The following is a 15,929-nucleotide window of genomic DNA, read 5'->3' as shown; positions in this document are numbered from 1 at the left end:
ACAGCTCCACAGCGGTGGCATACATCAACCACCAAGGAAGAACGCGCAACCGGCAAGCCTTCCAGGAAGTCCGGCAGGTTCTGATGTGGGTGGAAGACACGGCATCCACCATATCCACAATTCACATCCCAAGTGTGGAAACTAGGAAGCTGACTTCCTAAGTCGCTGAGGTGTGGCCGAAAGAGTATGGTCTCCTCACCCGGACGGGTTTCAGGAGATCTGGCGCCGCTGACAGAGGCCGGACGTCGATCTAATGGCGTCACGGCACAACAACAATGTGCCAGCTTCATGGCACGGTTTCACAATCATCGAGCTCTGGCGGCAAACGCCTTAGTTCAGCATTGGTCGCAGTTCCAGCTACCTTAGGTGCCACCTCTGGCATTGTTGCCCAGAGTACTGCGCTAGATCAAGACCGACTGCGGCCGCGCCATCCTCGTCGCTACAAATTGGCCGAGGATGTTGTGGTACTCGGTTCTGTGGTGCCTCACGGTAGGCTAACCGGGGGCACTACCAGACCAATCAGACTGGCTGTCTCAAGGGCCATTCTTCCATTTGAATTCTACGGCCCTCAACCGGATGGTGTAGCATTGAGTCCTGGAACCTAGTGTCGTCAGGATTACCTCAGGACGTGGTTGCCACCATGAGACAGGCTAGCATACCAACGTCCGCCAAGATTGACCACAGGACGTGGAAGATGTTCTTATCTCGGTGCTCGGCGCAGGGTGTTTCTCCCTGGCCGGTTGCATCGTCTATGTTTCCTTCCTTCCTACAATCTAGGTAGGAAAATGGGTTGTCGCTCAGTTCCCTTTAGGGACAAGTCTCAGCGCTATCTGTATTTTTTCAGAAACGACGACTTCCTCAGGTACGCACGTTCCTACGGGGAGTTTGTCTTCTCAGCACTCCGTACAAGCGGCCGTTAGAGCCCTGAGATCTGAACAAGGTTCTAATTGCTCTCCAGATGCCGCCTTTCGAGCCTTTGAAGGATGTCTCCCTTCCCGTTTTTCACGGGAAGTGGCCTTCTAGTAACGGTCTCGTCTCTTAGGAGAGTTTCCGAGCTAGCAACGCTCTCATACAAACTCCCTTCCTGGTCCTTCACCAGGACAGGGTAGTTCTGCGTCCGGTTCCGGAATTTCTCCCTAAGGTGGTATCCCATTTTCATATCAATCAGGATATCACCTCACCTTCTTTGTGTCCTCGTCCAGTCCATCAATTTCAGAAATATTTGCATCTGTTGGTTCTGGTGAGAGCACTCAGGTTCTACTTCCCGCATGGCGCTCCTGCGCCACCCGGATGCACTCTTTGTCCTTGTCGCTGGTCGGCGTAAACAGTCGCAAGCTTCCAGATCCACCCTTGCTCGGGGGCTCGAGGAACCAATTCTTGAAACCTACAGTTCTACTGGGCTTCTGGTTCTCTCAAGGCCGAAGGCCCATTCTACCAGAGCCGTGGGTGCATCCTGGGCATTACGGCACCAGGCTACGGCTCAGCAGGTGTGTCAGGCACCCACCTGGTCGAGTCTACTTACTTTTACCAAGCATTATCAGATGCATACCTACGCTTCGGCAGACGCCAGCCTAGGTAGATAAATCATTCAGGCGGCGGTTGGCCACCTGTAGGAGAGGGCCGTTTGACGGCCCTATCATGAGGTATTCTTTTACCCACCCAGGGATTGCTTTTGGACATCCCAATTGTCTGGGTCTCCCAATGGAGCGACAAAGAAGAAGGGAATTTTGTTTACTTACCGTAAATTCCTTTTCTTCTAGCTCCAATTGGGAGACCCAGCACCCGCCCTGTTTTCTCGGGGTTTTTCTGTTTTTTCGGGTACACATGTTGTTCATGTGGTATGGTTCAGTTCTCCGATGTTTCCTCGGATTGAATTGGTCTTTAAACCAGTTATTGGCTTTCCTCCTTCTTGCTTTGGCACTAAAACTGGTGAGCCAGTGATCCCACTGGGGGTGTATAGCCAGAAGGGGAGGGGCCTTACACTTTTAAGTGTAATACTTTGTGTGGCCTCCAGAGGCAATAGCTATACACCCAATTGTCTGGGTCTCCCAATTGGAGCTAGAAGAAAAGGAATTTACGGTAAGTAAACAAAATTCCCTTCTTTCCCCCTGGCGTGGTCAAGCGCGGGACTCAGGGTCCAAAGGTGGATTCTCCAATCTCCAGGCTTGCGGCTAGAGCTATAGTTGCAGTGGAGATGGGACTTCACTTAAAGATGCTAGACAGATGGACTCTGGTTGAAATCTGTCTATGAGGCTATCGGCGTGTCGGTTGCTCCGGCATTTACAGCCGTATGGGCACCCTAAGCTTTTCAGCTGTTCTTGCACAGCTGGTCTTGAGCATATGTACATTTGTGCCGCAGGGGCGTCCGTAACCTCGCAATGTCTGCATTGCGACTTACCCTATTAATGCTGTCCTGGAAGGACAGTCGAGGTTTCGGTCCTTCCCAAGCTCGGGCAGGTCCCAATTGTCCTCGTCCAAAGAGCTGAAAAGCCTCAGAGGGGCTCAGCTTCCGGGGGCTCAATCACGCCCAAGGAAGGCAGCCGGAGGAACCGCTATCAGGGCGGTCTCCTCATGACTCTCAGCTCTCTCATCTCTCCGCATCCGCGGTTGATGGCAGACTCGCTCGCCTTTGGCGACATTTAGCTGCCACAGGTCACAGACCGGTGGGTGAGGGACACTTGTGCCCACGTGCACAGGACAGAGTTCTGTTCTCGTCCTCCGACTCGATTCTTCAGAACGTCCCCACCTCCCCACCGAGCCGATGCTCTTCTGCAGGCAGAAGGAGTGGTAATCCCTGTTCCTCTTCAGGAACAAGACACGGTTTTCCTCCAATCTGGTCGTGGTGCCAAAAAAGGACGGCTCCTTCCGTTCCGTTCTGGACCCAAAGCTGCTCAACAAGCACGCGGAGGCCAGGCGGTTCCGGATGAAACCCTCCGCTCCGTCATTGCCTCAATGTCTCAAGGAAATTTCCTAGCATCAATAGACATCAAAGATGCTTATCTCCACGTGCCGATTGCTACAGAGCACCAACGTTTTTCTACGTTTTGTGATAGGAGACGAACATCTCCAGTTCGTAGCTCTGCCATTTGGTCTGGCGACAGCCCCACGGGTGTTCACCAAGGTCATGGCGGCAGTGGTAGCAGTCTTGCACTCACAGGGACACTCTGTGATCCCTTACTTGGACGATCTACTTGTCAAGGCACCCTCTCAAGAGGCATGCCAACTCAGCCTGAATGTTGCGCTGGAGACTCTCCAGACGTTCGAGTGGATCATCAACTTCTCAAAGTCAAACCTGTCACCGACCCAATCACTAACGTATCTTGGCATGGAGTTTCATACCCTCTCAGCGCTAGTGAAGCTTCCGCTGGACAAGCAGCGGTCACTACAGACCGGGGTGCAGACTCTCCGTCACGGTCAGTCGCACTCCTTAAGACGCCTCATGCACTTCCTCGGGAAGATGGTGGCGGCAATGGAGGCGGTTCCGTTTGCGCAGTTTCATCTGCGTCCTCTTTATTGGGACATTCTCCGCCAATGGGACGGGAAGTCAACATCCCTGAACAGGAAAGTATCCCTTTCACAGACGGCCAAGGACTCTCTGCAATGGTGGCTTCTTCCCACCTCATTATCACAGGGGAGATCCTTCCTACCACCGTCTTGGGCGGTAGTCACGACAGACGCGAGTCTGTCAGGGTGGGGAGCAGTGTTTCTCCACCACAGGGCTCAGGGTACGTGGACTCAGCAGGAGTCCACCCTTCAGATCAATGTTCTGGAAATCAGAGCAGCGTATCTGGCCCTACTAGCCTTCCAACAGTGGCTGGAAGGGAAGCAAATCCGAATTCAATCGGACAACTCCACAGCGGTGGCATACATCAATCACCAAGGGGGGACACGCAGTCGGCAAGCCTTCCAGGAAGTCCGGCGGATTATGATGTGGGTGGAAGCCACGGCCTCCACCGTATCCGCAGTTCACATCCCCGGCGTAGAAAACTGGGAAGCAGACTTCCTCAGCCGCCAGGGCATGGACGCAGGGGAATGGTCCCTTCACCCGGACGTGTTTCAGGAAATCTGTAGCCGCTGGTGAAGGCCGGACGTCGACCTAATGGCGTCCAGGCACAACAACAAGGTCCCAACCTTCATAGCACGGTCCCGCGATCACAGAGCTCTGGCGGCAGACGCCTTAGTGCAAGATTGGTCGCAGTTCCGGCTCCCTTATGTGTTTCCACCTCTGGCACTCTTGCCCAGAGTGCTACGCAAAGATCAGATCCGACTGCAGCCGCGTCATACTCGTCGCCCCAGACTGGCCAAGGAGGGCGTGGTATCCGGATCTGTGGCATCTCACGGTCGGCCAACCGTGAGCACTACCAGACCGACCAGACTTACTGTCCCAAGGGCCGTTTTTCCATCGGAATTCTGCGGCCCTGAACCTGACTGTGTGGCCATTGAGTCCTGGATCCTAGGGTCTTCAGGATTATCCCAAGGGGTCGTTGCCACCATGAGACAGGCTAGGAAGCCCACGTCCGCTAAGATCTACCACAGAACGTGGAGGATATTCTTATCCTGGTGCTCGGCTCAGGGAGTGTCTCCCTGGCCATTTGCATTGCCTACCTTTCTTTCTTTCCTGCAATCGGGGTTAGAAAAAGGTTTGTCGCTCGGCTCCCTTAAAGGGCAAGTCTCGGCGCTATCCGTCTCTTTTCAGAAGCGTCTAGCACGACTTCCTAAGGTGCGCACGTTCCTGCAGGGGGTTTGTCATATCGTACCCCCGGACAAGCGGCCGTTAGATCCATGGGATCTGAACAGGGTACTAGTTGCCCTCCAGAAGCCGCCCTTCGAGCCTCTGAGGGAGGTTTCACTTTCTAGACTATCACAGAAAAGTGGCTTTTCTGGTAGCGATCACATCTCTTCGGAGAGTGTCTGAGCTAGCAGCGCTGTCTTCCAAGGCTCCCTTCCTGGTCTTCCACCAGGACTAGGTAGTGCTGCGCCCCATTCAGGAGTTTCTCCCGAAGGTGGTATCCTCTTTTCATCTTAATCAGGATATCTCTTTGCCTTCGTTTTGTCCTCATGCAGTTCATCGGTATGAGAAGGATTTACATTTGTTAGATCTGGTGAGAGCACTCAGAATCTACATTTCCCGCACGGCGCCCCTGCGCCGTTCGGATGCACTCTTTGTCCTTGTCGCCGGTAAGCGCAAAGGGTCGCAGGCTTCTAAGGCCACCCTGGCTCGATGGATCAAAGAACCAATTCTTGAAGCCTACCGTTCTGCCGGGCTTCCGGTTCCATCAGGGCTGAAGGCCCATTCTACCAGAGCCGTGGGTGCGTCCTGGGCATTACGACACCAGGCTACGGCTCAACAGGTGTGCCAGGCAGCTACCTGGTCGAGTCTGCACACTTTCACCAAACATTATCAGGTGCATACCTATGCTTCGGCGGACGCCAGCCTAGGTAGAAGAGTCCTGCAGGCGGCAGTTGCCTCCCCGTAGGGGAGGGCTGTCTTCGCAGCTCTAACATGAGGTATTTCTTTACCCACCCAGGGACAGCTTTTGGACGTCCCAATCGTCTGGGTCTCCCAATGGAGCGACGAAGAAGAAGGGAATTTTGTTACTTACCGTAAATTCCTTTTCTTCTAGCTCCTATTGGGAGACCCAGCACCCGCCCTGTTGTCCTTCGGGATTTTTGGGTTTTTTCGGGTACACATGTTGTTCATGTTGAACGGTTTTTCAGTTCTCCGATGTTACTCGGAGTGAATTTGTTTAACCAAGTTATTGGCTTTCCTCCTTCTTGCTTTTGCACTAAAACTGGTGAGCCAGTGATCCCACTGGGGGTGTATAGCCAGAAGGGGAGGGGCCTTACACTTTTTAGTGTAATGCTTTGTGTGGCCTCCGGAGGCAGTAGCTATACACCCAATCGTCTGGGTCTCCCAATAGGAGCTAGAAGAAAAGGAATTTACGGTAAGTAACAAAATTCCCTTCTTTGTTCCTATAGCAACCAATCACAGCTGCTATTAAAACCAGTAGTTCCAGGCTCCATTTACTTTAATGAAGGCATGTTTTTTTGGAGAGTAACTGTAAAGCGCAGGGTTAAATTTTCCTGTCAAAATATAGTCTGCGACGTTCCCTGGGTCACATGAAGTGTCTGTGCAAAATTTCGTGATTGTAAATACGACAGTACAGATTCCTTTAGCGGACATACACACACACACACACACATGCATACATACACTCAGCTTTATATATTAGATTAAATCTTGCAATACTGACTATTGCTGCTTTTTTTTATTTATTTATTTTACTTCCTGTTTCAGGAAATGCACATGTACATTAGCATTCATCAGACTGACAAAATCTTTTGTATTGAAGCATTTAATGAGCATGTGCAACGGTGATTGTGAAGGCACGGGGAGCAGAGTCAGCTGTGACATCGCCTATTGTGAATGGATTTTTTTTTTATATAGATATTTATTACCTGGGGTTGTAGTTATGGCTCCTATAAAAAGGAAACTGCTGTAAACTCTTCTTAAAAGGAGAAGAATTATGAATCTAAAATAGCCCCAGTGTGAAAATTGCAAAATTACTTTTGTTGTGTGTTTTTTGTTTGTTTTTTTTTTAATGAAATTTATGATATAAAAACCTTAATTAAACATTAAGTAATTTCATGATAAAAAATATTCCTTATATAGGGGGTTGTCGAGCTGTATCAAAAGGGCTGTGGATTTTGAATGTTGATAACTGTCATGAAGGGGCTCTTACCATCAAAATAGTCATCCAGCCTCTCTTACATACACCACCAACAGGAAAGTATTGGGAGGCAGAGCTGCTCACAGTGGGGCACCCCAGGAGCTTTCATCAGGTTGACATGATGTATTAATATTAAACACTTCCAAAGTACTTATTATTTAGCTGCACATTTTAACTTTTTTTTTTTATCATTGAAACACATAAGAACATTACCTGAATGGTATGGCTTCTCAGACTGTTAAAAGGGAAATCTTTTGACAACTAATTATTTTCACTTTCTTGTATAGCCAAGAAGACCACTCCATTGTTAAGCTTCTTAAAAAATAGGCAGGTAAGAATGTCCTCTTTCTTATGATTTTTATAGTTTGCCATGTTCCTGATCCTATTAGTTATGTTATATATTGTTCACCTATTCTTTTCATTCTATAGTGTAGTAATTAACCCCTTCAGCCCCCGGGCACTTTCCGTTTTTGTGTTTTTGTTTTTTGCTCCTTTTCTTCCGAGAGCCGTAACTTTTTTATTATTCCGTCAATCTTGCCATATGAGGGCTTGTTTTTTGCGGGACGAGTTGTACTTTTAAATGAAATCATAAGTTTTACCATATAGTGTACTGGAAAACGGCAAAAAAATTCCAAGTGCGGAAAAATTGCAAAAAAAGTGGGATTGTACAATAGTTTTTGGGATATTTTATTCACCGTGTTCACTATATGATAAAACTGATGTATCTATGTGATGCCTCAGATCGGTGCGAGTTTGTAGACACCAAACATGTATAGGTTTACTTGTATCTAAGGGGTTAAAAAAAATTCACAAGTTTGTCCAATAAACGTGGCGCACGTTTTGCGCCATTTTCCGAAACACGTAGCGTTCTTATTTTTTTGGATCTATGGCTCAGTGATGGCTTATTTTTTGCGTCTCGAGCTGACGTTTATAATGGTACCATTTTTGCGCAGATGCTACATTTTGATCGCCTGTTATTGCATTTTGCGTAAAACTTGCGGCGACCAAAAAACGTAATTTCTTTGTCGCTCCATTGGGAGACCCAGACAATTGGGTGTATAGCTTCTGCCTCCGGAGGCCACACAAAGTATTACACTTTAAAAAGTGCAACCCCCTCCCCTCTGCCTATACACCCTCCCGTGGATCACGGGCTCCTCAGTTTTATGCTCTGTGTGGAAGGGGGCACACATCCACTCATGCATTCTCATATTAGTTATATCGGTTGGAAGAAAAGAGGGGCCCCCGGCATGTTCCCTTCTCACCCCACTACGTCGGCGGTGTTGTTAAGGTTGAGGTACCCATTGCGGGTACAAAGGCCGGAGCCTCATGCCGTCTCCTTCACCATCCCTTAGCGGCTCTGGGAGAAGTGGGATCCTGACTGGTCATCCATTTACTGGGACCGTGCTCCCTCCGCAGCCCCTGTGGGAATCTGCCGGACCGGAGTCTATTCATCCTCAGGGACCGGGCCCTGCAACTCTAAGGTACTCTGTGTCCCCATGGGGACTGTGCAGGGAGCGCCTTCTTCCCAGACGCTGCAGCAGCTGCTGAATTGAGAAGCCCGGCGGACTTCCGCGCCGACCGTGCCTGCTTGTCGGGCGCGGTTTCAAATTTAGTTCATCGCGGCCTAGTAGCAAAAATCCCTGCCTGTCAGGGGTAAGGGCGGGACTGCCGACCTGACGTCGGATGTGAGGGCCGGAGCATCCTGTATGTTTCCTCCCCCCTCACTGATCACTGTGGGGACCCCAGATTCCCGCACTTTCCTGGTGCCGCCCACGGCTCAACTCCTCCCCTGAGAGCTCCGGCAGCCATTTTTTTGGCATTCTGCCGGTGGAGGATTCTCAGGGAAGAGCTCTGCAGCTCCGGGGGACCTAAGGCAGGGAATCTGGAGGACACACACTCCGCTTTTTAGAGGTCGGTAAGCCACACCGGTCACCCGGTGCTGGTCCCCCTAGGGTGCCGGAATAGATACGTATTTATATATATATATTTCTGTTCGGTCGGGCTGTATACCCTTTCCAATATACCCTCAGTGATCATTCTCCTAGGAGACAACAGCATGTCGTCCACAAGGAGCAAAGGTGCTAAGGCACAGGGTTTTTTTGCGGCCTGTACCTCTTGTGGGGCTATGTTACCTGCGGGTTCCACCTACCCTCACTGTGAGCAATGCTCGACCCCTGTTTCGCTTGCTCAGCCGGAGCCTCGGTCACTAGTGGGCCCCTCGGCTCATGTAGACCCCCCCTGCTCCCCCTGTCCAGGCGGCAGGGACAGAGTTCGCCTCTTTTGCTGAGAAACTCTCTGAGTCACTTTCACAATCCATGGCTCAGTCTATGGACAAATGGTCTGCCAAGCTGCTAGAAGCTTTGCAGTCCAGACCGGTCCTTACATAGGCCCCGGCCCCTGTTGGATCGTCGCCTCCAGGCCCCTCTCGGTCCGCACCGCAGCGTGCTCCCAGGTTGGGCCCTAGGTCTCACGTGGAGGACTCCTGCCCGGACCACAGTCCTAGACAGGCTAAGCGGGCTCGCTGGGAATCTTCCCCGACTTTTTCACGCTGCTCGGGTTCCCAGCTTGAGGACTCGCTGGAGGACGAGGCGGACGTCGCAGCTCAGGGCTCTGACCCTGACGTCGCCCTCAACCTTGATACACCTGAAGGGGACGCCTTAGTGAATGATCTTATCTCGTCCATCAACCAGGTGTTGGATCTCTCTCCCCCGCCTCCTACTGTAGAGGAGTCGGCGTCTCAGCAAGAGAAACACCAGTTTCGGTTCCCCAAACGTACACGTAGTGCGTTTTTCGATCACTCTAACTTCAGAGATGCTGTCCAGAAGCCCAGAGCGGTTCCGGACAAGCGCTTTACTAAGCGCCTCACTGACACACGTTACCCCTTCCCCTCTGAAGCAGTTAAGGGTTGGGCTCATTGTCCCAAGGTGGATCCTCCAGTCTCTAGATTGGCGGCTAGATCTGTGGTATCGGTTGCAGATGGCTCATCGCTAAAGGATGCCACTGACAGGCAGATAGAGCTCCTGGTGAAGTCCATCTATGAAGCCACGGGCACGTCTTTTTCCCCGGCCTTTGCAGCCGTGTGGGCACTCCAAGCTATCTCAGCTTGTCTGGCTGAGATTAATGCTGTCACACGTAATTCTGCTCCGCAGGTTGCGTCTCTGACTTCTCAAACGTCAGCTTTTTCTTTCTACGCCATGAACGCAGTCCTAGACTCTGCTAGCCGTACAGCGGTGGCATCCGCTAATTCTGTGGCAGTCCGCAGGGCCATGTGGCTGCGCGAATGGAAGGCAGACTCGGCCTCCAAGAGGTTCTTAACCGGTTTGCCGTTTTCTGGCGACCGCTTGTTTGGCGAACGATTGGATGAGATTATTAAGGAATCCAAGGGAAAGGACTCCTCCTTACCCCAGTCCAAACCTAAGAGACCTCAGCAACGGAAAATACAATCGAGGTTTCGGTCCTTTCGTCCCTCCGCCAAGCCCCAATCCTCTTCGTCCAGCAGGCCGGAGAAAGGCCAGAGGAACTCCTATGCGTGGCGCTCCAAGTCACGCCCCCAAAAGGCCGCAGGAGGCACTGCCTCCAAGGCGGCCTCCTCATGACTCTCGGCCTCCCCTAGCCGCATCCTCGGTCGGTGGCAGGCTCTCCCGCTTTGGCGATGCCTGGTGGCCACATGTTCAAGACCGATGGGTGAGAGACATTCTGTCTCACGGTTACAGGATAGAGTTCAGCTCTCGTCCTCCGGCTCGTTTCTTCAGAACCTCTCCGCCCCCCGCTCAGGCCGACGCACTTTTTCAGGCAGTGGACGCTCTGAAGACAGAAGGAGTTGTGATCCCCGTTCCCCCTCAGGAACGTGGTCGCAGCTTTTACTCCAACTTGTTCGTGGTGCCAAAAAAGGACGGATCATTCCGTCCCGTTCTGGACCTCAAACTACTCAACAGACATGTGAGAACCAGACGGTTTCGGATGGAATCTCTCCGCTCGGTCATCGCCTCGATGTCACAAGGAGACTTCCTAGCATCGATCGACATCAAGGATGCTTATCTCCACGTGCCGATCGCACCCGAACATCAACGTTTCTTGCGTTTCGCCATCGGGGACGAACACCTTCAGTTCGTGGCATTGCCTTTCGGCCTGGCGACAGCCCCACGGGTTTTCACCAAAGTCATGGCATCCGTTGTGGCGGTCCTACACTCTCAGGGCCACTCGGTGATTCCCTACTTACACGATCTCCTAGTCAGGGCACCTTCTCGGGTGGCGTGTCAACACAGCCTTAGGACTCCGATAGAGTCTTCCCTTCAGCTCAATGTTCTGGAGATAAGGGCAGTGTATCTAGCCCTATTGGCTTTCCATCGGTGGCTGGAGGGCAGACAGATCCGTATCCAGTCGGACAACGCCACTGCCGTCGCATACATCAACCACCAAGGCGGCACTCGCAGTCGTCATGCCTTCAAGGAAGTCCAGCGGATTCTGCAGTGGGTGGAAGCCACAGCCTCCACCATCTCCGCAGTTCACATCCCGGGCGTAGAAAACTGGGAAGCAGATTTTCTCAGTCGTCAGGGCATGGATGCGGGGGAATGGTCTCTACACCCAGAAGTGTTTAGAGAGATCTGTCGCCGCTGGGGAACGCCGGACGTCGATCTCATGGCGTCACGACACAACAACAAACTTCCGGCATTCCTGGCACGGTCTCAAGATCACAGGGCTCTGGCGGCGGATGCGTTAGTTCAGGATTGGTCGCAGTTTCGACTGCCTTATGTGTTTCCTCCTCTGGCGATGCTGCCCAGAGTGTTACGCAAGATCAGGTCCGACTGCCGTCGCGCCATTCTCGTCGCTCCAGACTGGCCGAGGCGGTCGTGGTACCCGGATCTGTGGCATCTCACGGTGGGTCAACCGTGGGCGCTTCCAGACCGCCCAGACTTGCTGTCACAAGGCCCGTTTTTCCATCTGAATTCTGTGGCCCTCAACCTGACTGTGTGGCCATTGAGTCCTGGGTCCCAGCGTCTTCAGGGTTATCTCAGGATGTCATTGCCACCATGAGACAGGCCAGGAAACCAACGTCCGCCAAGATCTATTACAGGTCTTGGCAAATCTTCTTATCCTGGTGCTCTGATAACGGTTTTCCTCCATGGCCGTTCGCCTTACCCACTTTTCTTTCATTCCTTCAATCCGGAATGGACAAGGGTTTGTCACTCGGCTCTCTCAAGGGCCAAGTATCGGCGCTCTCCGTATTTTTTCAAAAGCGCCTAGCCAGGCTTCCGCAGGTCCGCACGTTCCTGCAGGGAGTTTGCCACATAGTCCCACCTTACAAGCGTCCGCTGGAACCCTGGGATCTTAACAGGGTGCTAACGGCTCTTCAGAAACCACCTTTCGAGCCGCTGCGGGATGTCTCTTTATCACGTCTTTCGCAGAAGGTGGCCTTTCTAGTGGCAGTTACATCACTCCGGAGAGTGTCTGAGCTTACAGCGCTGTCATGCAAAGCCCCCTTCCTGGTGTTTCACCAGGATAAGGTGGTTCTGCGTCCTGTCCCGGAATTTCTCCCTAAGGTGGTATCTCCTTTTCATCTCAATCAGGATATCTCCTTACCTTCATTTTGCCCTAATCCAATTCACCAATGTGAAAAGGATTTGCACTCCTTAGATCTGGTGAGAGCACTCCGACTCTACGTGTCTCGCACGGCGCCCCTGCGTCGTTCAGATGCGCTCTTTGTCCTTGTCGTTGGCCAGCGTAAGGGTTCGCAGGCTTCCAAGTGAACCTTGGCTCGGTGGATCAAGGGACCGATTCTCGAGGCCTACCGTTCTTCTGGGTTTCCGCTTCCTTCAGGGCTGAAAGCCCATTCTACCAGAGCCGTGGGTGCGTCCTGGGCATTGCGGCACCGGGCTACGGCTCAGCAGGTGTGTCAGGCAGCTACGTGGTCTAGTCTGCACACTTTCATGAAATACTATCAAGTGCATACCTATGCTTCGGCAGACGCCAGTCTAGGTAGGCGAGTCCTTCAGGCGGCGGTTGCCCACCTGTAAGAGGGGGTCGTTTTCGGCTCTTTTTATTGAGGTATTCTTTTACCCACCCAGGGACTGCTTTTGGACGTCCCAATTGTCTGGGTCTCCCAATGGAGCGACAAAGAAGAAGGGAATTTTGTTTACTTACCGTAAATTCCTTATCTTCTAGCTCCTATTGGGAGACCCAGCACCCGCCCCTGTGCCCTTCGGGCTGGTTGTTCTTTTGTGTACACATGTTGTTCATGTTGAATTGTTCTTTTGGTTCATTGTTTTCAGTTCTCCGAACATCCTTCGGATTGAATTTACCCTAGACCAATTTATAAGTTTTCTCCTTCCTGCTTTTGCACCAAAACTGAGGAGCCCGTGATCCACGGGAGGGTGTATAGGCAAAGGGGAGGGGTTACACTTTTTAAAGTGTAATACTTTGTGTGGCCTCCGGAGGCAGAAGCTATACACCCAATTGTCTGGGTCTCCCAATAGGAGCTAGAAGAAAAGGAATTTACGGTAAGTAAACAAAATTCCCTTCTTTGGCATTTGGAATTTTTTTGCCACTACGCCGTTTACCAATCAGATTAATTGATTTTATATTTTGATCGGGCATTTCTGAACGCGGCGATACCAAATATGTGTATATTTATTTATTTTTTAACCCTTTAATTTTCAATGGGGGGAAAGGGGGTGATTTGAACTTTTAGGTTTTTTGTTTTTTTTTTATTTTTTAAAACTTTTTTTTCTTTTTTTTTTTATTTTACTAGTCCCCCTAGGGGGCTATAGCAATCAGCAATCCGATCGTTGATTGCTATCTGCTGATCACAGCAATACAGCTGTAAACAGCAGATTCAGTCACTTTGGTTTTCCCTCTGCTCTCGGCCGAGGGAAAATGAAAGTGAAACATCATAGCAGCAGGCGTCATCACATGACCCTGTGCTACAATGGCAACCACCGATAGTCACGTGATAACACACGTGACTTCCGGTGGGGGCGGCGGTAAGTAACAAACATGGCCGCGCGCATTTAAATCTTGCTGCCAGACTTTGGCAGCAAGATTTAAGGGGTTAATGGCCGCGGGTGGAAGCGATTCCACCCGCGGCTAGCAGGCACACATGTCAGCTGTTGAAAACAGCTGATATGTGTGCCGATCCACGCCGCCTGCCCGCGGCAGGGGGCGGGGCTTAACGGGACACGATCCTGGACGGATAGATCCGTCCAAGGTCGTGAAGGGGTTAAAGGCAACCAGCTGGATTTTGCTATATGAAGTAAGGGCAGTGTCATACTGGCGCTAGGATGCTGAATCCAGGCATACCTGTTGTAGAAAAATTAGATGCTTGGTTGCTGAAATATCTGTGATCAAAGTTACAGAAATGCGCTGCACTTTGATGTGTGTAACACTGCGGGCCTTTGTGGGTCGGGTCCTCACCGTAAAGTTCTCCTATATAGCAAAATCCTGGTACAGTGGAACCTTGGTTTACGAGAACAATCTGTTCTGGGAGTGTGTTTGTAAACCAATTTACTCGTCTAGCAAAGCAAGCTTTCCCATAGGAAATAATGCAAGCTCAGACAATTAGTTCCACAACTTGTGCGATGTCCCATCCTGGTCCCCTATTGTGCCATTTCACGTATGCACAAACACACGCATTATGCTCACCTTACCTTCCATTCCCTCGCTGGCCTCATGGTTCTTGTAGTTTGCTGCTACAGGATGTGTATCGGGTAACCATTGCGACCGATGCCGGACCTTCCGGTGCCAGAGCGCTTATGTCAACGGCTTGCCTCTGATTGGCCAGCGCACTGCTGCCTTTGAGTAGTGGCTGACAGTGGAAGGTCCTCCATCGTCGCGATAGTTACCCGATACACATCCTGTAGCGGTGATCTTCAAAATCCAGGAGGCCGGCAATGGAACGAAAGGTAAGGTGAGCATAATATGTGTGTGTTTGTGTGGACTGCAAGAGCGGGTCAGAGCGCAGTTAAAGTACGGACCCGGAAGTGTGTGCGGTGAGTATTTGATCGTATGGCAGAGATTGCTTGTAAACTGAGTTACATATTTTCATCAAGTTTTGCTCGTATAGCGAAATACTCGCAAACCGGGGTTCCACTGTAGTTGGTTCCCTTTAGGCTATGTGCGCACGTTGCGTAAATACATGCAGTTACGCTGCGCTTTGTAGCGCAGCGTAACTGCATGCGTCCTGCGTCCCCTGCACAGTCTATGGAGATTGTGCAGGGGCCGTGCGCACGTGGCGTTTAAGAGCGCAGCGCTTCGGCTACTGCCGAAGCGCTGCGTATGTCACTTCTTTCCTGCGCTTTGCCGGCAGCTCCTGCTCTGTCTATGGCAGGAGCTGCAGGCAGAGCGCATGGAATCGGCTTTCACTACGGACATTTCTGCAGCGATTTAAAGCGCACATATGCTCTTCAGATCGCTGCAGAAATTTCTGCAGTGACTGTACGCAACGTGCGCACATAGCCTTAAGCTAAAATGGCATCAGGAACAAGCTATCATTTATTATAGTGTTATGTTAGCTGTTTTCCATAGAGTTTGTCTCTGACTCTCTCACATTGTGCAGCTAGCAAGACACATTACTGCTATACGCAGAAAAAGGTAGTGAGGTTTACCAACAGTGCAGAGACATGTTTTAGTTGGTGCTTCATTGTGTTTCCAAACTGACAATATAAACTAAGCACATGGGCTTGTAGGGGAAAGAGCCCCTAGAAAAATCTCACATTTTAATGATCGAATTACTACTTTTGTTCTGCAGAGGCTAAAGTTTAATCAATGTGGTAATTGGGGTTCTCAGTGCACTCGAGGAGTGGACGCGAGGCTCGGTGCACCCTTCCGCCCACTGGTTTTGCATCCCTCCAGTTTCCTCACTGGTGATTGACAGCTCTGGTTTGCTTGAGCTTTCTCTGTTGACAGCACAAGCTTTAGACAAGCCAGGGCGTGCAAAACCAGAGCGAAAAATGGTGCCCCAAGCCTTTCGCCCACACAAAAGGTGCACTGAGCCTTCTAATTAGCATACTCTATTTAAACATCAGTTTCTGCAGATTGGAGGCAGCAATTGGCACCAAAGGTACCATTGTTATGGGGCTATGTGCATGGTTTATACTGTAAGTTTGTATTGACTGACTCCTTTTAAGCTCCCTTCTGTCACCCGTTTCTATCTAAAACTGAATGAAAAGCTGAAGCTACATCTCCATCTATGAACCTGGCTTT

The 15,929-nt window shown here is 51.0% G+C and overlaps 1 protein-coding gene across 1 annotated transcript in view; it reads left to right on the top strand.

Moving 5' to 3' along the window:
- Positions 1–15,929, top strand: part of UPF3B (UPF3B regulator of nonsense mediated mRNA decay) — a 60,834-nt gene that overhangs the window by 24,623 nt on the left and 20,282 nt on the right. The window contains exon 7 of the mRNA XM_075323842.1: positions 7,019–7,062. Within this exon, the coding sequence (XP_075179957.1) occupies positions 7,019–7,062 (44 nt within the window). The remainder of the gene's footprint in view (positions 1–7,018; positions 7,063–15,929) is intronic.

This window comes from Anomaloglossus baeobatrachus, chromosome 9, assembly GCF_048569485.1.
Source record: "Anomaloglossus baeobatrachus isolate aAnoBae1 chromosome 9, aAnoBae1.hap1, whole genome shotgun sequence".
Lineage (NCBI taxonomy): Eukaryota > Metazoa > Chordata > Amphibia > Anura > Aromobatidae > Anomaloglossus > Anomaloglossus baeobatrachus.
The sequence above is the reverse complement of the archived record's forward strand: the minus strand, read 5'-3'. Positions and strand labels throughout refer to the sequence as shown.